The 25,414-nt window shown below is 41.1% G+C and overlaps 1 protein-coding gene and 1 long non-coding RNA gene across 2 annotated transcripts in view; one reads left to right on the top strand and one right to left on the bottom strand.

Annotated features, from left to right (window-relative positions):
- LURAP1L (leucine rich adaptor protein 1 like) overlaps nucleotides 1–10,769 on the bottom strand; it is a 42,586-nt gene extending 31,817 nt beyond the window's left edge. The window contains exon 1 of the mRNA XM_084767607.1: nucleotides 9,786–10,769. Coding sequence (XP_084623733.1) covers nucleotides 9,786–10,076 — 291 coding nt within the window. The 5' untranslated portion in view covers nucleotides 10,077–10,769. The remainder of the gene's footprint in view (nucleotides 1–9,785) is intronic.
- LOC311589376 lies at nucleotides 6,148–19,355 on the top strand. The gene is made up of 3 exons (XR_014776524.1): nucleotides 6,148–6,273; nucleotides 17,874–17,964; nucleotides 18,675–19,355. It is a non-coding gene; the product is annotated as an uncharacterized lncRNA (long non-coding RNA).
- The last annotated feature ends 6,059 nt before the right edge of the window (nucleotides 19,356–25,414 follow it).

The raw sequence follows: 25,414 nt of genomic DNA, 5'->3' as shown, positions 1-25,414 counted from the left end.
ATTTTACAGTGTGACTAAAATTTAAGTGACAAATCTAAGTGATAAAATCAAGTTATATTGGGGGGACCCATGTATGTTATCTCTGTAATGCAATTTTATAGTTGGATTGTCATGGCAGCGGACTAAAGAGCAGGTTCTGTTTCTTGACTCATGTACAATCCTAAAAACAAGAGTTCCTATACCCTTAATTACTTCTAATCCTCTGGTCTTGACAAGGACTATTTTTCTCTCTAAAGGCCTTTACATTATCATTTTCTGCAGGGTTAATGCTTTCCCTTACTGCTCTAGCCCACAGAATTCAGGCTGCTGTGAGCTGCTGAATGGAACTGCCCTAGTGTACTTACCAATTTCATTATTGCTGACTTAGGATTGACCAGATATTGGGCACAGTTATTTTATTTATACTTTTATACTTTGGCTTCACTTTCATCTGTTTGTGACTGTCCCTGGTTCTTCCCTCTTGGAGGAAGAAAATATTTCGTATTTTTGTTATTATTATATAGGAGTCAACAGTTGATAGACTTTGGATATTTCAAAGAAACCTAACTTTAAAAGAGTTTGAATTTGTTAAATATTGTGGGTCTTTTAAAGTTATATTATTTTATATTGTGATGTTACTATCATATCTTTGGGATAAACAAGAAAAAAATCATGATTTTAGTTTGTGTTTGTGTCAGGTTGACAAGGGTTCAATTGTGCAGGATTTGTTTGCTCTCAAATGGACACAAATGGAGCCAGCTAGGAAAAGGTGATTTGCCTCCATCAGTTGGCCTATAAGCCTGGGAATACTTTTTTGATTAAGGATTGATGTGGAAAGGCCTATCTCACTGTGGGCAATTCCAGTCCTGGGTAGGTAGTTCTGGGTTATATAAAAAAAGAAAGTTAAGGAAGCCATGGAGATCACACCAAAATAAACATGCTTCTCCATGGCATCTGTTTCAGTTCCTGCCTTGAATTCCTGCCCTGACTTCTCTTCATGGAAGACTATAAGCTAGGAGAAGAGACAACCCCTTTCCTTCCTAAGCTGCTTTTGCTGTGCCTTTTCACAGAAACAGAAAGCAAACTAACAAAATGTATATTCATTCTATCGGTTCTGTTCCTCTAGAAAACCCTGACTAATATAACATGTAATCAGTTTCTGTATTCCATAAATAAATTTATAAAATAATGACATTAATATTAATAATATCAAGAATACTTATTAATTATAATAGCTCAAAATGTCTATCATATATGTATAAATGCATACACACACACCACACACACACACACACACACACACACACACACACACACATATAACTTACTTTCCACTATCAATGATTTAGGTTATTCAGCTTTCTTTTTCAATGCACATGTTTGTATGAAGATATACATGTTGCATGTGTGTGTGTATAGATAGGTGCAGGAGTATGTGCATGCATATGGAGGGTAGATAAAACCTCTGGTGTCATCCTTGACCACGCCATATGCTTCATTTAACACAGGGATTCTCGTTGTGAGGAAATGGTGACGTAAGTTAGACTGGCTAGCCAGGGAGTCCCAGGGATCCTCGTGTATATTTCTTCCCAGCTCTGGGATTACAAACGTGCTCCATCATGCCAGGCATTTTTATGTGGGTCCTTGGGATTGAACTCAGGTCATCCTGTTCCTGAGGCAAGCACTTTATAGAGCTACCTCTCAGCTCTGTTGGGCTTTCAGTAACAAAGCACAGCAATAAATGTACAGGAAAATATGCTTTTACACAAATTTATGGTGATTTTTTTGATAAATTTCTGCAGCACTGACAAGGCCAGAATTATAGGTTATAGAGGAAGTACCTGTTTCTTTTTAGAGCAATAGAATTAAGCAAGATAGTTTCTGCTCATCCTACGCATAACAAAGCATCAGTGACTACTTCTTCCATTGCATACTGCAGCATGTTGTTGCTCTCTTTACAAACAAGCATGAAAGTTTATAGCTATTAGTCTCCAGTGTGAAAACATAATCACAACCCACTAAGATATGCTTTGGAGCAACATAAATGTATGATACGTGATAGATAGATAGATAGATAGATAGATAGATAGATAGATAGATAGATAGATAAAGGGTTAACAGAAATAAAATGATTATAGAAGAGTACTTATTGGTTAAATCTAGAAAAATAGCTGTATCAGTAGCTCTGAACAGTCATGAATGTAGCTGGATCTGACGGTGTGCATGCCTTTATCCCCAGCTATCCGAAGGCAAAGTCAGGTACGTCTCTGTGAGTTCAAGGCCAGCCTGGTCTGAATAGGCAGTTATACACCAGCTAGGGCCGCATAGTAAGACTGCTGGGCTAAAAATCTCTACACCCTGTTGTCAAACTTGCTGTGGATTCATGTGGAATTCCAGTTTGTATTCATTCATTCATTCATTCATTCATTCATTCCCCCCCTCTCTCTGTGTGTGTGTGTGTGTGTGTGTGTGTGTGTGTGTGTGTTTTTGTATGTGCTTAGGACAGAGATCAATGTTGAATGATTTCCTCTATTGCTCTCCACCTTGTTTGAGGAACAAGATACTGTACAGAACTTGGAGCTCACCAACTCAGCTAGACTATGGGGCCCGGCAAGCCTTATACATCCTCCTCTCTTTCACTGCCCCCACCCGCCCACCCAAAGGCTGAGGTTATAGGCGTTACTGCTGAGGCTCTAAGCTCAGGTCCATGTGTTTGTTCAGAAAACACTTTATGGATTGTTCCACCTTCCCAGCCCCTGCCTTGTGTTTCAAAGTTTCATCTAAAATCTGCCATGACTCTGGCAGGGGGCTACTATCTGAGTAGTAAAAATGTGGGATTGAAAAAAAACAAAACAAAACAGAGGGCTGGGAGACAGCTTAGCTGCTAAGAGCACTTAGTAATCTTGCAGAGGTTGGTTCCCATCACTTACAGGATGGCTTACAAGTCTCTGTAACTTCAGTTCCGGTGGTTCCATGTGACCCAATGGCTCCATCCAACACTAACAAGTGTTCAGAGACTCCAAAGACTTTCACCATGAATCTCAACACCATAGCTGTGCCTTAAAACTTAAAGTCTCAATGCAGAAAAACATCTTTTAAATGTGATTCGCTTCAGTGGAAGATAGGGGGTACATTTTTATGTCAGCACAGGATGGATATTCTGATTTTAAAATTCCCACACATTTTGTAGTCTTTTAAAAACAATGCAGCATGCTTTTATTATGCCACCTGAATGGAAGGAAATTCTTTTCTTCCAGAAAATGTTCTTATAATGGGTGTAGTGGTGTATTCCTTTAACTCGAGCACTTGAGAGGCACAGGTAGTTGACTCTGGGAGTTTGAGGCTAGCCAGGGTTTTAAAAAAAAGCAAAGAAGGGAGGAAGTTAGGTTATTGGGTAAGCAAGATGGCTCAGCAGATTTGATAACCTGAGTTAAAACCCAGGACCTACATAGTAGAAAACTGATTCTTACAAATTCTCTCTCTCTCTCTCTCTCTCTCTCTCTCTCTCTCTCTCTCTCACACACACACACACACACACACACAAAATATAATTTTAAAAACAAATTTTTAAAATGTCTTTTACATTTGTGTCAATAATTCCAAAGCTCATTCTTGGGTATGGGTTGGGACATTAGTTTGTGGAAGTGTCAAGGTTTTCAAGTGATATGTTTGCCTTCTATGAGCTTCTAGTAAAGCCAAGGTTGCTGCCAATCCAAGAGCCACTCCTTAAGGGAGTACATGAAGAAGACTTACTTATTGTATTAAGAATACTAACATCACATGGGAAAAACGACAGAAGCAGCAATGCTGGCAACTTGCTGACCTCCAATCCTTTATTCCTAAATTAAACCCTTAATTTGCATAGGTGCCAGAGTCACCTGGAGGGCTCATCCTCGTGAGTCACCTCCATGGCTAGGCTTCCCTTTCTCAAATGTGGCACCTGGCGCCTGCTGACATGTTGCCTTATAATCATTCTCTGGCCAAATTATATTCTCATTTTATTTTTTTCAACCATCTTGAGAACTCATTAAGGAAAACGCCTCCACTTCCCAGCTTCTACCTAGAAGCAACTAAGTGATAAAAATCACCTTTCCTATACTGAAGTGTGCCCCCAAGCAAGTGTGAACTTAATTTAATGAAACTAAAATCTGCCTTTTAGGGAATTTTTAAATTTTTGTTTGTTTAAGTTACAAAAGTAAAGAAGCCATTTAAAATGGAGGGGGCATAGTAAAATTCAGGAAGAAAAGTATCCATAAATGTCAGGTATAAATCTATTTTCATGCCTGCTTTGGCAGCACATATACTAAAATTGGAATGATACAGAGATTAGCATGGCCCCTGTGCAAGGATGACACACAAATTCATGAAGCACTCCATATTGTCTCCTTGATGGGGAGGCCTGGTGGCACTCAGAGGAAGGATAGCAGGCTACCAAGAAGAGACTTGATACCCTATGAGCATATACAGGGAGAGGAGGTCCCCCTCAGTCACAGACATAGGGAACGTGAGTAGAGCGAATACGGGAGAGAGGGAAGAATGGGAGGATACAAGGGATAGGCTAACAATTGAGATGTAAGATGAACAAATTAATAAAATATTTAAAAAAAAAAGAAAATTCAGGACAGGAAAAAAATCTATTTTCAAGGTTTTTATTCAAAGATTTTAATTCATATTCTGGAATCATTTGTGATTATTTCTTTCAAAAATTAGGTATATTTATTTATTTTTTATGCATTTGAGTGTTTTGCCTGCATGTATTCATATGGGTACAGGGAACCGAACCAGGATCCTCAGCAGAAGGAGCAAGTGCTCTTAATGGCTGAGCCATCTCTTAAACCCTGCTTTTGTTCTTTGCATATCTATTTTTGTGTCTAGTCCAAGGTATTGCTCTGAAAACTTTATTAAAACAGAAGTTGACAACCGGTTGCAGTATGTGCTGTGTTATAAGCCAGAAAGTATGTCACTAACTTCAGATTTCTACGATCACAGATATTAACATCTGCAAAGCATGGCTGCAAATATGGAAACCCGGACAGTGTTTTCAAGTCATCTTTCATAACAGCACTACCCTACCTGAAGACTGTAAAGTGTCTCCCCCAGAAACAGCCCCGACTGGGATCCAAATTGTCACTTCCACAGTCAGTGTCTCTCCTACTCTGCAAAGTACTTTGACTTTCCAACTAACAGTCTTCTAGGAAGGTAAACTGGGGACTGTGCACTGGATCCTTCGCAACATCAATCTCCTGCGGTTTCCTAATTGCCTCCATCATCCTCTTCATTTCAAGTTGACCACAGAGTAAATCGAGGAAAATGGTTCTCATCCTCAGGCCGGAAGTATGCTACAGACATTTTGAAATAGTACAATAATCTTTTGAATAACTCATAAAGAAACAATATAGTATAAACTAGATGACTAAATAGTGAAACACAGTTTGGTAAAAGTTATCTGTACTTACAGGAAGGAGGTTTCAACTATTATGTGGTTATATAATGTAGTCATTTTGTTAGTAACCAAGGAAGTCCTCATCTTAAGAAAAGATGGGCACACCTATAGTCCCAGCACTCAGAAGGCAGAGGAAGTCACATCTCTGAATTCAAAGCCAGCCTGGTGTACAGAGTAAGTTCCAGGGCAGCCAAGGCTACACAGAGAAACCCTGTCTCAAAAAACCAAAAACCAACCAACCAACCAACCAAACCAACAAACAGAAAAAGCAAAAACAAAATAAAAAGAAACAAACAAACAAAAACAAAAACAAAAAAACCCCCCAAAATTTCAAATGAATCTCTGTGAATACTGTGGAAAGAAAACTTCAAACAAAGAAAATCTCTCAAATTGATTTAAAGGAACACTTATTAAGCTGATCGGAGTGGCACACGCCTTTAATCCCAGCACTCTGGAGACAGAGGCAGGCGGATCTCTGTAAATCCAAGGGCAGATTGGTGTACAAAGTGAGTCTAGGACAGCCAGGGATGTTACACAGAGAAACCCTGCCTCAAAAAACCCAACCAAACAAAAACACAAAAACACCAAGCCATTATTATAGTATGAGCACATGATGTGTGTGAGGGGAATGGCATGTACCATGGTGTGCGTGTGTGTGCGCGCGCGCGCGCGTGTGCAGTGTGGGTCAGAGAGCAACTGTTAGAGAGAGTCAGTTCCTTCCACATACCGGTTCTAAACTCCGGTTGTCAAGCTTGGCAGCAGTGACTTTACAAAGCACGCCATCTCCAGGACCGCAAGACTGACTTTTGTTAAGGAGAGACTTTCTTCTTGATCCTTAAGGTCAAAGGCAGGCGAGATACACACACACAATTATTGACTGATAAATGAATTACACTCCCAATGACCCCTGCCCTATATCCTGAGGCCTTGTTTTATGGGCCTTGTTTTCATTTTATGAGGTACTGAGATATCATAGATTTACAAGAGCTAAACTGTAATTTTAAAAGAAAATTTTGGAATACAGACCAGTGTGGAAAAAGCAGAGTACATAAAATCAAGTGCCATAAGTTCATATGTTGATTTTGTTCACTAATTAACTGTGTGGCCTTAGCCTGCCTTTTCAATCCATCTCTATGCCAAGAAAGGGGCATTTTTCCAAAATGTAGATGAAAATACCTCCTTTGTTGTAGTCTAGCTTTAGCTAAAATTGTTATGACACACATTAAAATGAACTGAAAAGTAGTTAACAAATGCTATTGGACAGATTTTGTTTATTCATCTATTTATTTTGGGGTGCGTGTGTGTGTGTGTGTGTGTGTGTGTGTGTGTGTGTGTGTGTGTGTGTGTGTGTGTGTTTTATGACAAGGTCTCACTGGGTAGACCTGGCTGTTTGGAACTCACAGAAATCTGCCCATCTGTACCTCCCAAGTGCTGCCACCACTCACAGGCTTATTGCACAGATTTTGATTCAGAGTCCCAGCGCCTACCACGAGTTTCACAATAAATTTCAGGTGTAATTCTACATTTCTTCCTTATAGTCTCAAATGTCCTAATCTCTAAATGCAAACTAAAAACTGTCCACATTGAAATTTTTGTTCCTACCCCCAAAACATCCTGAAATTCCTTACAATTGACCTATAGTTTCAGATTATGCTTGCAAATGTCTTTCTCAAAAATTTCCTTGCGTTTGACACTCTACCTACTTTGGGATGCAAGAAGGAGAGAAAAAGGACTGCAGAGCTGCATGCATCCCATCTTCACGGGAAAACCATCCAAGCTGTTGCTCTGCATAAGCCTAAGTGAGGGTTTTCAACACCCACAAGAGGAACATAGAAACATAAAAACATAATGGCCTTCTTGACAAAGAAATATACTTCCACCACCCTCTAAATTTATGAAGACAGCATTTGAAAACTTCACTCAGTAGAAACTTTTATTAGAACATAAGATTTGACCTAAAGCATCTCTCATGACGTAATAGTTTTCTAAGATATCACAGAGAGAATGCAATGAAGCGACAGTTGTCCATTTGCCTTTTCAAAAGCTAGTGCCAGAGTGCTAGAGCGAAGGTTCAGCAGTTAAGAGCACTGGTTGCTCCTGCAGAGGACCAGTGCTCAGTCCTATTACCCATATGATGGCTCACAAGTGTCCCTAATTCCAGTTCCGGTGTCTACAACACCCTTTTCTGGTCTTCAAAGACACCTGGTACGAATGGTGTGCACAGACATTCATGCAGGCAAACCGTTCATACATGTAAAATAAAAATAAATCTTAATAGAAAACCCTGACATACCAAGATCATCATAAAATGCAAGGTATACAGTTGAGAGAAAAGGATTTTTATCAACATGGATATCAACATGGTGGATATTCTTAGTTGAAAATGACCAGCTTTCTTTATTGTGCGGAATTCAGTGCTACAAATACAGGTTTATGTATTTAGTTTGTGGGGGTGTACACACGTTCCTGTGACACCACAGTGCTTGTGTGGATGTCAAAGAACAACTCACGGGAGCTAATTCTCCATATGAGTCCTGGGTATCAAGCCCAGAATACCAGGCTCAAGAGCAAGCACCTTTACTTTCTCCAAGTCTCACTGGTCCTTCCAATATATTTCCTCATATTGTAGTGACCCCAACCATAAAAGGATTTCATTGCTACTTCATAACTAACTTTGCTACTGTTATGAATGGCAATGTAAATATCTAATATACAAGATAGCTGAAATGCAGCCCCAAATGGCGTCTCCACCCATAGGTTGAGAACTACTGCCTAGACAAAAAGGTAGCTAGCTATCTGTAGTAGTGGCTCTGAATTTGATAGATGTTTGGGATGCTTAGTCTAAACAATCTTACTTCCTTTTCTTTTTATTTTATTCCAGAGCTCATTGCAAACTAAGATGATAACTAAATAGTTGGTGTGACTAATATGCCTGATTTGAATATGTATACTTAGACAGTGAAATATGAATAGTAATAAAAATCATTTGCAATGCAAATGCAATGCAATACGTCTATGTATATTCAGTTACACACAGAAATATTCAGATTTTTTAATATCTGGAACATTCTCAAGTGATGAGTATTTAAGATATGGAGTCCTCAGTCGGGCTTTAAGCCCAGCACTTGAAAGACAGAGGCAGGTGGACCTCTGTGAGTTCGACGCCAGCCTGGTCTACAGAGTGAGTTCCAGGACAGCCGGGACTGTACAAATAAACCCTGTCTTCAAACAAACAAACAAACAAACAAAAAGACACGGAGTCCTTAAGCAGACCGGGTTTAGAGATTTAGTGGGAGCCTTTAGAATGGTATTCGATATTGTTTAATAGGTCATGACCTCCGACCACTATCTTTTTGCTTGGAATTTATTACTGGGGCCTTTCAATCACAGGTGAGACTGGAAGGAAACTTGGATGTGAACCTGACAGACTCCTGTAGGATGCCCTCCTCACTCCCCTCACCCCACACCCCACCGCCGAGTTAGTAGAAAATGTTGGTAGTTTATGGCCATTTTTTTCAAAAGGCTTAAAAAGAGATCATTTCCATCAGTCAGTTCATCACCATAAAGATAAACTGAGATCTGTAGAGGCCAAGACTCACACGCGCCAAGAGCTCAAGGCAAATCAATGAGTGCTTTAGTCTAAGGACATCGGGAGTCTTAGATATACTTGACCCATTGTCCTAATCAGAGGTTAACAGAAATGGCAGAGAAAACAAGCGCCCATTGAGGACTAGAGGAAAGGGTAGGAGGTACTCATTAGCAAATCCCTGGGCTCAGGGGTCACCTGCTCTCCAGGATCTAAACAGTGAAACAAGCCATTCATAAGCACACCAAGGGCGAGGAGCCATTGTTTTCAGGGCCAGCTGTGAAGAATCTACTCAACAGTGGCCTTGGGACAGCTGCAGCTGCTGCATCAAGAGGAAGGTGAAGAAGAGCCAACTAAGGAGGCAGGCTGCATAGGACCCTGCCGCGCCACCTCCCGGCCAGCTGGGAGGCATTTCTGCGCTAAGTTGCACAGGACTAAACCACCCATTGAACCTAGGCAAAGCATAAACCTCTCTCAGAAGGCCCCGACCCTCGCAGTTAACCGCGGGCCTTCAGCAGGCTGGCGCTTGAGAATCTGCGGCTGTCAGTTGCAGAGTGGCGCTCAGTGAGTGGCGCTAGGAGAAAGTAGAGTGGAGCTGACTGAGCTTCCAAGGCACCTCGTGACCGAGCAAAATCCTCAAGGTTCAAGCTTAGCTGCAGCTGAGTCTAGAAGCGCGCTCCCGCTCTCATCCTCCCGGCCTCTCCCCAGCTGCCACGCTGCCCTCTCGAGTCCCAGGCCCCTCGTGTCCCCAGGTCGCCACTGACGCATCACACTCACCATCTCTTGCCTGAGGGTGTGCAGTTTGGTCTCTAACCTCTCCAGGGCGCTGGGGTGGCTACGTCTTGGAGAGCCAGAAGCAGGGGAGGATGAAGAGGAGGAGGACACAGAGGGCGCGAAGCTACTGCAGCTGCTGCTGCTACTGCAGCTCCCACCAACCCCGCTGGGGTCCGTAGCCCCTTCCCGGGGCGCCGGCTCCTCCCCGCGCAGCGAGCGCGCTAGGCTTTCGGGCACTTTGCGCCCCAGCTTCAGCTCGATGTCTCTGAGGTCTGGCAGCGGGCCGTCTTCCATGACTCTTGGCTAGGGGCGACACTGACAGTAAAGGCAAAGGGCGCAAAGAGGCGGCGGCCTGCGGCCTTAGGAGCTCAGCAGCAGGCTCCTGGGGCCGAGCCTGGGTCCCCGCGGGCGCTGGTGCGCTCCATGCCCGGGGCGCAGGAGGCAAATCTGCACCCGGCCGCAGTTCCAGGCTCTGCCGCGCTGCAGCCAGCGAGATTAGCCAGATCTCTTCATTCCTTTCTCTCTGGCTGCTCCACCGCCAAGTTGAGTTAATTGATACTGCAGAGAAGAAGGGCAAAAGCTAGTACGTTCGTTATACGGAGAGACACAAGAGGGAAATGGAACCTTCTCGATGGGGGAATATTCCCATTTCAAACTGTCCATTCACATCCCTGCGCCGTTCACAGTGCCCATCTGGTATTACACCACACAGAACAGCGATGTGGCCACACTCCCGAGTCGTTTCATTTTCCAGCCATATGTCTCGAAGGATCAGACTATCTCGGACGGTCAGAAAAAAAAAAATCGCCGGTCAACGAAAGAAGTGGGTTCGTAGTGTTTTTATGCGGTATGGATGGATATATTTAAGAAAAAGAAAAAGAGAGATGGATAGCTTAGCTGGGGTTTAAAGCCTTCCTGGTTGCGGCAGCAATGTCCTTCCCATTTAGGCCGTCTCATCCAAGTCATTGTGTTCCTCCCAGCCTCGGAAACTTTAAACTCAGCTGGCAGGTGGACTAAAGCTGGGCCAGCCCTTGTACCGTATGTCACAGACTAGAAGAGCCAGAAAAATCTTCCCAATCCTGAAACTAAGGAACTGGTTTGTAAATCCTACCTATCTCAGCTGAGTGTACCTAAAGTAAGCTACAAAGTTAAAAGTTGTCCCGCTAAAGTTGCCTGGCAGCTACAATCTGTAAAATACATTTTTAAAGTTAGAGGGAGAAGAATGGCTAAATTCTATGCCATTTTCCACCCCCAAACCTTCCTAAAAGCCAACACATTTAGCATTAGAAAAGTTGCCCAATAATTGCTCAGTGTCCTGGTGTATTTGTGTGTAGAAGTTTAAACATAGGAAATTGCTGAATCCTTTCTTTTTAATTATGGAGGAAAACCTCTGAGAATAACTAGTGAAATTATACTTGTTTTCTTTGATAATTTACCTATATTTTGCCACTATTTAAGAAGACCCACAAAGTTGTAAACTATTAACCCAAAATACTTCTACCAAGTAAATTAGTATAAAGTATATAGATTATAAGATTGCTTGAACATTGTGTTTGAGTCAATGAGAGTTGAGAGCAGTACTTCCAACCCACTAAACTATAATTTTTGGTTTCCATTGAAGTATTTTAAAATTGAGCCTTTTTCCTGGGACTAGCAGATATTGTGTCCTTGGTTCTTTGGGCCTCCTTTCCCATTTAGCTTTTGCCTTCAAAATAACATAGATAAATGGAGTTCGGCATTTGTTCATAGCATTTTCTCATCTAAGAAACCTTAAAAGGAGAGAAAACATAGACCTTCTGAATGAAATATATCATGTCAAGGAAAATGTTGTTGAAATTGTTTTGTCAACAAGCCAGGACTTTGCATGTGTTAACTTCTTAAGATGAAAAAAAAAAGTTGTTAGTTAGGTGGCTCATTTCAAAGTCAAAACTACCATTTATGGAATCAAAGGGGAACAAAATTAAATCTCAACCCTCCCAGAGAGCTGCATGTATCGTCTTAAAGCTGGCAAACCACAGGTTCATTTCATGAGGACTGTACTGTGGCATGTAATTATGGACGCCTCTCATTTGAGTCATGGACAGCTTTTTATTACAAACTGTACAAAGTCCAACCCAGAGCTGGGAGCAAAGCAAACCTCATGGGTTTGATATCTAGTTTGAATTTGGTTCAAAGAACTACTGTTAAATTATTACCAGTGGAATACCTTTGCCATAACCAGGGCAGTATTGATATTAACAATAGATTCTTTAAAAGATGTTCTCTTTTTCTTGCTTTTAAAGTAACAATGAAGGTAACTTATAACAAAACCCTTATAATAAAAAGTGTATTGTAGTCAGGTGGTGGCATACTCCTTTCATCTCAGAACTCAGTAGGCAGAGGCAGGAGGATTTCTGAACTCGAGGCTAGTCTGTTCTACAGAGCAAGTTCCAGGACAGCCAGGGCTACAGAGAAACTCTGTCCAAAAACAAACAAACTGCATTGTATAGTGTTAACATTTTGTTCTAGTGAAATGTAAAATAATTTTACCATTTTAAAGAAAATATTAGTTGCATTAAATTTTTAAGTCTTCTTTATGACACCTTGAGATATATTCGTTTAAAAGAGAAATGTTTTGAATGCCTAGTTTGGGGAACAACTGAGAGTTACGAGATGCTTACTAGGCCTACCATACAGTATGGTAGGTTAATCTTCTCTATGGCCGGATACAATGATGTTTCTCACGATAACGTCTCGTCTTGAGCACATTCTCTATGAAGTCTAAAGGTGTGTCTATGAGGAAACGTGTGAGAGAGCTGGCCAGTAGCTCTTGCTGTGCTGTGGGAAATGAGGCATAAGCTGTGGCAATGGGCTCTGGATGGACCGTGTGTAGGGAGTGGTGATGCCAGCAGTGCAGGAGGGAAACAGGGAGAAGAAGCACAGAGGAAGGCGGAAGCACTCAGGACCCCCACTCTTCTAACAGCTCCCTGCCTATACCACTTACCCACCTCAATACTTTTCAAAACTCAGGATGTTTGTACTGAAGAGCAGAGCGTCAAAACACTGGGTTTGTGTGACAGTTTTTCTGCTTTAGTAGGTTGTAGGTCTGGGGACTGCTTTAATTCTGGGTTACCTTAGCCTTTCTATTTTTTTTTTTTAAATGCATAAGCAAACTAAGAATGGATGTTAAAATGTGGAAATCAGAGAGAGACTGACCTTGCTCTCCTGCCGGACTGTGTTCACAGAGAAGAACAGGCGCCTCAACCAAATCCCTGTTGGTTAATTAAATAGAAGCAGTTTTGGACTCAGATGACAGGTTCTCAAAGAATGCCCTGGTCACAACGGACTGAGGTGAGGCATACTTCACACATTCCTCACTGAGAACACTTCCTGGTCAGAGCCCAGGACTTAACAGCAAAAGCAGACTGAGCAGGGCTTGACTCTGTGTGGGTTAGCACCACTCCTTAGTCTGCGGCTGGCATTTGACTTAAATAAGAAGAGTGTACCACCTTGGCTCTGGCACTGGCTGAGAGTCTGCCCAGTTCCCAGCTCCTGCTGGCGCAGAGTTCAAGGACTCAAGCAGTCTCCACCTGAGACTCCACTCCCCGCAAGTGCAAAAGAAAATTAAGCTGCCAGCCAGGTCAAATTACCAGGAAGAGTTTTAGGAAGTAACAATTTAATAGGTATCCTGTTCTTTGGATCTTTTATTTAAATGCACAGAACTGCTCTGCCTGTAAATATTTTTGTTCAGCTGATAGGTGGAACAAGGAAGGTGTCCCAGCAAAGCTAAAGGATGTTGACCTTACCCAGATAGAGAATTATATATCTAAGAAGGCCACTAAAGTTTTACCTGGCTTTGTTTATCTAGCAACATCATTTAGTTTACTGCCAATTTGAGCAAGTTGCACATGTGAATACTCTAACTATTGTCATCTATTTACTATCATCTGCCTATCTGCCTATCTACCTACCTACCTATGTTTTACCTTTTGTGTATCTGAAATGTTTTTCTCTAAATGGTACAGTGCCTTTAAAGACTACTCTTTGAAATCTAATTAATATTTATAATCAGAGCTAGCCACTTCCTGAAGAGATTTAGTGCATAATACTAAAAGTAGGTCACTAGCATCTAAGTCTCCCTTATCCCCACCCTACAATCCCTCCCGTCAAAGCTCACTTTGCCTTCATTATTTGAACTAGTGCCTGGTATTCTCTTTGATGCTTGGCTCAGTTTTTCCAAACTGGACTCAAATAGAGAAATCTTGTTATTTTTTTTCTCTGTAGCCATCCCAGTGTGCTGTAGAGGATGATAATTTTGATTCTGTGTGGGTAAATGTTTACAATACGCTCCCTGAAAATATGAAAAGAACTGATTTGCAACTGTCTACAGTAGTGTGTAATGCTTCCATTATAACCAACCTGAGTGGGGGAAAGATATGTTTCCCAAATTATCCCAAAATATAGGTCAACGTAGAGGTCATACAAATGTAAACTATTGTGCTATTTATATAAATAATAATAAATTACATATGTGTATAAATATATTCAAGAACATAGAACAAATGTTAATTAGTAAAAGGTAATGAAGTTTGAGGATTTATTATATTTGTTTTCATTTACTTAACCAAAATTTATATAATTTTTAATAGCTATATTTAGCAATGGTTTTGCAAAAATCTCTGAAAAAAATTTTTGAGAAATGCAAGTTTTATTCAACACAATCAAAACAGTCTCAAAGATTAAGTAGAAGAGAAACATCATTAATTTCTGTCAAAATTTTAAATAAAGACTAAATTCACTTAACACAGTTTATATATATTTTTTCCATTTAATACATTGGTATTAATCACAAATTACCACAGCCTCATATATGTACAACTTCAGAAAATTTTCATCAATGTCAAAGCTAGCAAGCATCCTAGTTTCATTAAGCAGCCACACCCTTTCCCAGCTCTAGCCTGTTTTCTGTCTCTCTGTGGATTTGCCAGCTCTGAGTATGTCATATAAGTAGGCTTATAAAGGAAATGCCTGGTCTTCCTCACTTAACATGGTGGGGATTTTTTTAAATTATAATTTATTTACATTACATTTTGATTATAATAGGCAGTCTCCCACTCTCCCCTCCCCTTTTCCATGTGGAGAATGAGCTGTCCATTGGCTACATCTGAACAGAGGTCTAGGTTCTCTGCTTGCAATGTCCTTGGTTGCTGCATCATTTAACAACAATCTCTTACAAACTGGTATGGATGGCCCGGCTCCTGGACACTTACGTTTCTTATACTCACTTATGGGAAATTGCTGAAGTAGTAGAAAGTCCAGGAGTTCACCAATTGTATGACTTGGGAAATGTGTGCCTAGGACAGACCCCAGACAGTTCAGGAAGCTCATGAAAGCAACCGCTTGTGTTTGTTTCCTTGGAATGCTATAACAAACTCACACAGAATGGGTAACTTAAAATAATAACAGTTTATTGCTTTAAAGTTTTATAGGCTAAAGGTCTCAGGCAAAGGCTGAGTGGCCAATGTGTCGCCTGTCTTGTGTCAGCACAGTTGCAACCATTGCATTCATGTGTATTGCATGTTTGTATCTCAAATTGTTTCTTCTTTTTTAACATTTTTATTTATTTATTTATTATGTTTCTTTTTAATGTACATATTTATATTATTATACATGAATAAAATAAACTACACACAGCAGGAATAACTACAAGACAATCAGGAATTATATAAATGTTAAATTCATATTGGGCCTATGATCCAATATGATGAAGTAAACAAGATGTTTACTTCAAGTTTGAAATTGTTTCTTCTTTTAAGAACATCACTCTGGATCACATGCCCATTCACCATACCCAAGTGCATCTTATCTTAATGAGTTATACCTGAAATGATCTTATTTCTCACTCTGAACCCTACAAGTAAAAACTAGCCTTAATTAGCTACTGATTAACCTTGCATTCTGGATGTATGTGCAGGTGTGTGATTTGAAAAGCAGTTTGTGATACAGTGAGAATATTTTTGTAATCCTAAAAAGATATACAGAGTATTTGTATCTTATATCAAAGATAAGTGCTATAATTGTGTCCTCAGAATAATAAAGCAATGGCTACTGGTCATTATCTCTATTATATTCATATCTATATGAATCCCCAAGAACCTTTTTATACCAGAAAAATATTTTACCTCAGAAAAGCAAAAAAATTGTTGTGATAATTTGAGAGAAACTGGAAGCTGTTATGACGTCCTGAGGACAGGATTTATACCCAGTCCCTACAGGTTTTTACTATGATTACTCCAAGCAATCTAGAAAACAATGCCATGAATCCTTCTCTGTGAGCATACATTTTAGATTATAACAGATGAAAAACTCAGTGTTCTACTCATGCCAAATAAGGAGTCTATAACTACTTCTAAATTATACTCTCCTACCAATGTCAAGTTTTTTCTTTCTGTGATTTTCGTTTGTTTGATTTGTTTCTGTTTTTGTTGTTGTTGTTGTTTTGTCTTTTGATGTGTAAGAGTGTTTTGCCTGTATATATGTCTGGGTACCCAAGGGGCCCGGGGCCCCCTGGAACTGAAGTTACTAATCACTATGTGGGTGCTGGGAGTTGATCCCGTGCTAGTCCATGCTAGATAGTTGGATCGTGACCTTTTGGCCAGGGAGACTGCTCATCTCTGTCTGATGAAGCAAATGCCAAGGGCATGGCAACTTCTCAAGGAGAAAATGTCAAGGCACCCTGACATTCCGGAAGATGAAAGGCAACTGCTAGGGGGTTGCTCAACTCCTCCTTAGTTCCTGAGATCTTTCTACACCCAGGCCACCTATGGCAGTTGACTGTGTGGTGGTTGACCCTTAACTCCATCATAACCTTTGTCTGTGTAGTTTAAACACTTCAAAGTTTATTTTAAAACATGGTAATTCTGTTTAGATTACATCATGCAGTACCAGAAACATTTCGTCTTTCTTTTGAAATTGTGACTGACTGTTGCCTCTTAAGGAGCCAATGGAGAAGACATGATTAGAAATATCTGCGGAGTCACAATCTAGATATGATTTCAAAACTGGATCAGGGTCAGGAGTATGTGTAAACACCTTCAATGGAATGGCTGCATTCTTTTGTGGGACCTCAGGTTATCTAAAGCAGATAGAGCATAGAATTCTTCATTTCTTTTGTCTGTTATCAACTCCAGACAGATTCCATAAATATTTGGATCACACATCTTTACAGGAATGGTTTAGTTGACATATAACCTGACATTACATCATTCAGAATTGAGTGTAAATAGGGATTAGGGGGGGAAAAAGATTTCCTAGTTTACTGGAATGTAGCCTCTGTTTTACAGAACTTAGGTTTCTCGGTGTAATTGAAACCTTTGCTTTGTGTTATAGTACATCTCCTACTTATGGAAGCTAACTTTGGTTAAAATAGTACATAATGGCCAAACCATATCTGACTGAGAAGGCTGTCATTTCATATATCTCTTTCCTTTTTTAAAATTATTTTTTTTTCATACAACATATTATGGTGAGGGCTTCTCCTCTTTACCCCTCCAAGTTCCTCCCATCTCCCCTCCCATTCAGATACACCCCCTTTCTGTCTCCACGTAGAAACAAACAAGTATCTAAGGAGTAATAAAAATAAATAAATAAAAGATAAAACAGAAATTAACATACTGAAATAGGGCATACAAACAGGAGAAAAAGAGCTCCAAAAAAGGCACAAGAAACATCGATGTAGAGGCCCCCTCATTTGCACACTCAGGAACTACTGAAAAACACAAGACCAGAAAACCATATTATATATCCAAAGGACCTGTTGGGTAAAAGAAATAAAAAATCAAAAAGGTAAACTTTCTAAAAGAAAGGGGGAAAGCCCTAACATAGGATCGTGAGATAAGGAACTTCCAAAGGACCACTGAGTTCCTACTCTACCGGCATCTATTGCTGCCCAAGCAGCCTACTGTTAAGAATAGTTTGTTTCCTGTCTATTGGCTAGATCTGGGTAGGGGCTTGAAGTTTATGGCCTGTATTGTCCTTGGCTGGTGCCATAGTTTGAGTGGGACCCCTGGGCCCAAATCTGCCTATCATAATGTTCTTCTTGTCGGTTTCTAGGACCCTCTGGATCCTTCTACTTTGCTATTCTCCCATGCTTTGCTCATCTAGAGTCCCAATAGGATGTCCTCCCCTCTGTCCCAGTTTCCTGGTAAGTGAAGACTTTCATGGGACATGCCCCTTGGACTAGTATACAGATATGTGAGTTATATACCATTTGAGTCTTTCTGCTTCTGGGTTAACTCACTCATTATGATCATTTTTAGTACAATCCAAATTTTGGGATTTCCTTGTTTTTAATTGAGTGGAAAGTGGGGTGTGACTTTCACACGTACTCTGGTGCCTCATATTTGATCACGTCCCCTGGATGGGGAGACCTGGTGGCACTCAGAGGAAGGATAGCAGGCTACCAAGAGGAGACTTGATACTCTATGAGCATATAAAGGGAGAGGAAGTCCCCCTCAGTCACAGTCATAGGGGAGGGAAGTAAGGGGAAAATGGGAGAGAGGGAGGAATGGGAGGATACAAGGGATGGGATAATTATTGAGATGTAATAAGTATGAATTAATAAAATAAAATTAAGAAATTAAAAAAAAAGAATAGTTTGTTTCCTCAGTGAAACTCCCTTGGAGAAAACTAAGTTTTCATTCCCTGGTGGTTATCAATTGCAGATAGCTTCTGGGTTAGTGTGGGGATGTGGGATGCAGGGTGGATGGGGACCACTTCTTTCAGCTTTAAGATTTAAGACCATGCAGGCCCTATGTGCGCTGCATTCGTCTCTGTTGTGCTTAGAAGGCTTTGTTTTCTTGGCGTTCTCCATCCACTCTAGCTCTTACAGCCTTCTTTTCTCCTTTTCCACAGGGTTCCTGGAGCCTTGAATGAAGGGATTTGATGTAGGGTGTTTAGAGATGAGTGATCCAAGCTCTGTCATCCTCTGTATAATAATGCCTGGCTGTGTTCCCATCTGCTGACTCTACGATGATGGCTGTGTAAATATTGATCTACAAGTATAGCAGAATGTCATTAGAAGTAACTGTATTGCTATGTTCCTTTAGTAGAAGAGTTGTTTTTGGTTTACCTACAGATTCCTGAACTATCTACTTTCAGGGTCTTGGTCATTCAAACAGTGTTGGCTATGGGTCCCTTCTGGTGAAGTAGGCCTGAAGTCAAATTGGATATGGGTTGGTTACTTCTCTACCCATTGTACTAGCATGACTTGTAGGCAGGAGTTACACCATTGTAGATTGAAGGGTTTGTAGCTGGCTTGGTATTTACCTTTCTGTTTTGGCAGGGGCATTTCACATTATTTAAGCAAATATTTTAATACGCTGGTAGACATATAAGGAAAAGACAAAGATAAAAGAAGTAGATGTTAGCATCCAGAGTTTGAGGTCAGTATGGGCTACAGAGAAAGAACATGTCTCAAAAAAAAAAAAAAAACAAAAAACAAAAAACAAAAAAACCAAGCAAACACAAACAAACAAAAACCAATAAACAAAAGAAAATGTTAAGTCATATGTCACAGTGTCGATCATTTTTCTATTTTTGAATAACAAGGTCCTTTCTTCCTTTTCCTTTTGCTCTCAATGGGTGTTTCCTTAAACATTCTTTTCTGTTTCCATCACTGTAATGCTTCAGTGTGCTCTTCAGCCATTATGAGGAGGAATGCGCAACAGTGAAGAGCTTGCAAGCTGTAAGCATCACACCATTCTCTCTTACCATGTCTCTTCACATTTCTCTTGGTGTTTCCTCCTCACTGCATTCTTCTCCCTCCAGTGCTGGGAACTGAGCCCAGGGGCTTGGTCATGCTATTCCAGCACCCTACAACTAACCTTCATCCTCAGCCCTCTTCCTTCATTTTATCCTTTCTCCCATCCTCTAAAATAAGAAGTATAAATTAAGTAGGGGCTGGAGAGAGAGGGCTCAGCATTTGAAAGCACTCACGGCTCTTCCAGAGGACCTGAATCCACTTCCAAGCACCTACAGAGACTCACAACCATCTGTAACTCCAGTCCTAGAGGCGCCCTTTTCAGGCATCGACAGGCACCAGAAATGCACACAATGCACAGACATACAAGCAAGCAAAATAAGAACAAAACCCGAAAGGAACAAACGTACATATAAAATAAAGTTAAGAAGAGAGTTGGTCCTCTTACCATGTCACCCACTGTACAACCAGTGCTCACTTAACTTTGGCTAAGTTCACCCAGCTACACCGTTAGGAAACACATGATCCGAAGGTTAACACCCCTCTCTGAATCCAGAGACTGTGTGCTTAATCAGTGGTCAATGCTTTCCCCCTCTGCTGGTCAAAACCTCCAGGGATGAGCTCCCTTCCTCCACCTGGTAGCAACTCTTTACAGATCTGCTGTGATGAGAATACCTCTGTCACCCAGAAACTTTCCTTCCTTATTTAGCAACTTAGTGCCTCTGTTCCTGAGTAACGTTTGTGGAAGGATTGCAGGCTTTGCCCCAGGCTTTACCCCTTGGAAACACCATGGATATCCCACTGAGATGGACTTTGTTTTAGACTGGCAGGAACTACTCACCCCCCACCCCCCCACCCCCCATTCCCACCCCGGGTCCGGAATTCAGGGAGAGGAAGACCAAGGACTCCAGCCAGGCTATTGTGTTTCAACAGACAGACAGACAGACACAGGCAGAAAGGAGAGGAGAAGGCTGCAGGTTTGGACCATGAGGGTGCGGATCGGATGGGGAGCGGGAAAGCGTGCAGGCCTGGAGACACTAAGAGATCCATCCTGTTGAGCTGATACCTTGAAGGTTTATTCTTATTTCCTTTTAACCTTTTCCCCCTCCTGTATAGGATAGTTGGGTTGCATAATAAAGCCTAATTGTTAAGAAACAGAGTTAACAAACATTCCCTTAAGATCTGCTAAATGACGTAAACCATTCCTACACAGGCAAGTGAGTATAGCTCTTTCTCTGATTTCTGAGTTCAACTTGCGTAAGATTTGCCAATGTCCCAAAACTCTAATAATCATTTTTATCCTTATATCATGATTATTATTGCAGAAATTAATGTGTCTCATTAATATTTTAAGAAACAAAACCACCCAGGGATGTAAGCAACTTAACGAGTATGGTAATTCAGCACATTACTTTCTCTGCTCCCTTTGCGCTGGCTGTGCTGCTGCTGGTGCGTTTGCCCTGAGTAGCAGCAGCTTGTCTCCTCCATGCTGCTCCCAGACACCCGGCTTTGATTCTTCTCTTTGCCTCTAGAATCCACAGCAACTTCTGCGTTATTTATCACTTTATAAAACTATCTTGTACAAATTTAAATGCCTCACCTTTCTCAGACTACACCCCATGCTTCCTTGTTTTAATTGCTGGCCCCGTGATCTCTGCTGCATTCCAGAGCTACTCAGCTGGGCTGAGGTTTTCTCTTCTGGAGGGTCTACTCTAGCTTGGGCTCATCAACAACTGGGTCCTAACTGTTTCATCTCTGAGAAATGTTCTCTTCTTGTCTAACTCACAAGATACTGTCTCTAAGCTCTTTATTTTAAAAAAAATTTGTTTTTTTATGGCTTAAGGACAACACTGACTCTAACCTTAGTTCAAAGTTACCCACCCAATACCGGCATGGTTAGAGCCTGCCGTTCATAGCACGAAGCATACTTCACTTATCAGAGTGACCAGGGGCACCCAAGTCAGTTTCTTGTTCCTGTAAAATGGCCTAGGGCCTGGCTGGTAATGCTCTTGGCCAGAATTCTCACTTCTCACTCATCCACTCCAGTCCTTAACACCCTAGGCCCAGTCTTCTTCCTTTCTAGTATCTCTTCCTTTTTCATATTTCTCCCTTTTTCCCCCCCACTTTCCCTTTATTTCTTCTCTTTCCTCCATTCCTCATGCCCTCTGTGTATCATGAACAACGTTTTGCTTGAACAACGACAGTATGAGAAAGAAAACATTAAAAAGACCTGATTCTTGCACCTCAGGATCTTGCAGGCAAGTAAATGCAGCCAGCAACATTAGCTCAGTGACTCACTCCACTCCACTCTGACCACACACTTCTCTCACTGTTATCAGTATTCAAATAATAACTGGGATGGAGGGGTAACTAGGATTTCCACCATGTAAAACAAAGCATCTGGCTTTGAAAATGTAAAATGTAGAAAGAATTGGGTTGGGTGGTGTTGGCACACACCTTTAATCCCATCACAGACAGGCAGATCTCTGAGTCTGAGGCCAGGCTGGTCTACTGAGTTAGTTCCAGGACAGCCAGGGCTACACAGAGAAACCTAGTTATGAAAACCAAAAAAAAAAAAAAAAAAAATTTAGAAAGGAATGATGAATGACTCCTGGTCAAAAGGCTTACAATCTAATTGAGAAAGTAGATTCTGTATTGAAAACTTAAGATAGTCTGATCTGTATCCTAATTCAGAAAGATATAGCTCAGAAAGTGGTCAAGGGAGGGAGCTGTGAGTTAGAAAGTATAGTAGGGGAAGGGTGTTTCACAGAATAAGTTCTATATTTTAATGTAATTTCTTTGTCAATAAATTGTGCCTACTAACTTTCCTTCAGTCTTGTCCAAAGATGCATATGCAATTTGTCTTTTTTTTTTTTCTTTTGAGACAGGGTTTCTCTGTGTAGGCTTGGCTGTTCTGGACTCACTTTGTATACCAGGCTGTCCCCGAACTCACAGAGATCTGCCTGCCTCTGTCTCCCAGAGTTCCGGGGTGACAGACATGCACCACCATGCCTGGTGTCATGTGTCTACTTTTATCTCCATTAATAAGAAATGTTTTAAGAAATAGAGGGCTGCTACTTGATTACATATTCACACTAAATACCTTGCAGATACCCATGTTGTACATTTGAGCACTAATGAATCACTCATTCGTTCTATGATTCATCTTTAAGCTTTCCAATTTTGATTTTCAGTGTAAGGAAAGCTAATGCATATATAGATTCAGTAATTCATGAAGCCCCCCAGCCCCATCGGTGTTAGGAGCGTCTTCAATGTGACCTGATATCATAGCAGTTTACCTCCCACGTTCCATTAAAATTCCTTGGAGCTAGCTATGCGAGACATTATTTGCTTTTGGCATACAATATCAGCTTTCAGAAATGTTCAGAGAATTACTTTATGTTCAAATACTGTACATACAGGTGGAGGCTACCAACAATAACGCTACTCCTAATGCTATTGTTTGCCCTCATAAAATATTTCTTAGACAATGATGTTTCCTAAATATCATTTTTCTACACCGTGCTCTAGAATACAAAAATGAAAGTCATGGAAAGGACTAAACTAGAAAGAATATAATTGGTTTTCAGAGCATCCATGCTTTTCGTGTGACTTTGACATAAGTTGCTTAACCTCTCTGAATCGGAGTTTTGTTGACTATGAAGCTGATTACACACATATCATAGGATCACCTGGATGCTTGAGTTAACTCTGCCTAGCACCTTGCTTTTAAAAACTGGCCTCTCAGAAGCTGGGTCCGCAGCTGGTTGTACCTGCAATTACAGCTTTCAGAAGGCTGAGAGTTTGAGAGTGGGCTATCCAAAGAGACTTCTTCTCAAGAAAAAAGAAGAATGGAATAAAGAAAATGGGGTGGGGGGAGCCAGGGGGTGAGGCGGAAGAGGGAAAGAAAGGAATGAAACAAGGAAAAGAACCAGGATAACCAAACCAGCATTCCATGGCTCATAAGAGAGAGGAGCCTAAGGATTACTTCTTAGAGTTATTCATTTATTTATTTTTATTTTTTTTTGAGAGGCTCAGCTCTGAGCACTACTCATGTTCTGTGGCCTGATGTTCATGTGTGTGAGGCACGCAGTATGAGTGAACTTAAAACAAAAAACTTAAAAAATTATTCTCTCATATATTCCATCCCTACTACAGTTTTCCTTCCCCCCTCTCCTCCTAGCCCCTGCTCGCCATCCACTCCCCCTCAGTTTCCCTTCAGAAAAGGGCAGGCCTCCCAGGAGTATCAACCAAATATGGCATATCACGTTGCAATAATATGAGGTACCTCCCCTCATGCTAAAGCTGGAAGAGGCAATCCAGCAGGAGGAAAAGGCTCCCAGAAGCAAGCAAAGGCTCCTGAGACAGCCCACATGCCCACTGCTAGGAGTCCCACAAGAACACCAAGCTATACAACCATACATACATGTGCCCAGGTGAGACCCATGCAGACTCCGTGATTGTTGCCACAGTAGATAAGTGACCCCACAAATGGCCACTGCACACATTTTTGAGGCCCTGGGTGCTGCTCACCTGACCTAACATGGCAAAGCAAACACTACAGATTACCATCAGCTGCCAAAACGTCCCTGAAACCAAGGCATAGACTCTGTTGTCATAGTGACCCAGCCATTGTTTGTGGTTTGTTTGAGTTCGGGCACACAAAGCACCATCTACTTTGCAGAATCAGTCTTTCTCACACTCCCTCCCTCCCTCCTTTTTTCTGTCCCTCTCTGAAAGAGATGACAGTGTACTAAGCAGTGTGTTACTGCCACTTGGGACACCTTTTGTGGCAGAGATTATGTTCCAATTCCCTGCCACAAAACAGGGAAGTTGAACCAGGGTAGATTGAACATGGAGATTTCTACCCTTGTGCCTTATTTACAGCCTATGTTGTTTCAAGACAGATAGTGAGCACCTGAGAGGTCACCTACGGGATAGCAGGAAAATGGGTGTATGACTCCCACCCCACCCCCATTTCTGTCAGTCATTTGCTAAAACCCTTGTTCTTCAGACTTCCAGTAATTTTCTAGAGAATATACTTCTTTGCTAAAACAGAAGCAAAAGGAAAAAATACCTTAGAGTGCTGACCTAACTAGGAAGATATAGAAAGCTGACATTCAGATACCTTTTTCAAAGAAAATCTTTTTTTTTTTTTTTGCATTTTTTAAATTAATTTATTCTTGTTAAATCTCAATGGTTATCCCATCCCTTGTATCCTCCCATTCTTCCCTCCCTCCCAATTTCCCCTTATTCCCCTCCCCTATGACTGTTCCTGAGGGGGATTATCTCCCCCTATATATGCTCATAGGGTATCAAGTCTCTTCTTGGTAACCTGCTGTCCTTCCTCTGAGTGCCACCAGGTCTCCCCCTCCAGGGGACATGGTCAAAGGTGAGGCACCAGAGTATGTGAGAAAGTAATACCCCACTCTCCTCTCTACTGTGAAGAATGTTCTGACCATTAGCTAGATCTGGGTAGGGGTTTAAAGTTTTACGGCCTATATTGTCCTTCTTGATACTATTTGAGGACATAAGAAATGTGGCAAAGTGTGTAAAATGTGCATAGTCTTCTACTGAGACAAGAAGGCCAGAGAGGCCTATTCTCTGCTTGTTTCCAGAATTTGGTCAGTGCTGAAAAAGAAGGCCCACTAGCTGGCTAGTGAATATTTTATATGGATTCATCTGATTTTAATTTCTGAAGATGTTGGTAAAATAAATCACACTCTACCTCTGCTGCCTGTACAAGTGAGCACATGAGAAATTGACAATAACAACTTTTAATGTCATTTCAACCACAAAACTGTTCTCTCTGTGGTTAGAACTGCTTTGGCTATTTGCTAACTTGCAGACACTTTACACTTTTTTTTTCCCTTGAGAAAGAGTTTCTCTGTGT

Source organism: Acomys minous (genome assembly GCF_964271855.1).
Source record: "Acomys minous genome assembly, chromosome: 1".
In the NCBI taxonomy this organism is placed as follows: domain Eukaryota; kingdom Metazoa; phylum Chordata; class Mammalia; order Rodentia; family Muridae; genus Acomys; species Acomys minous.
Note: the sequence above shows the minus strand (reverse complement) of the source record. Positions and strands in the feature narration are given on the sequence as shown.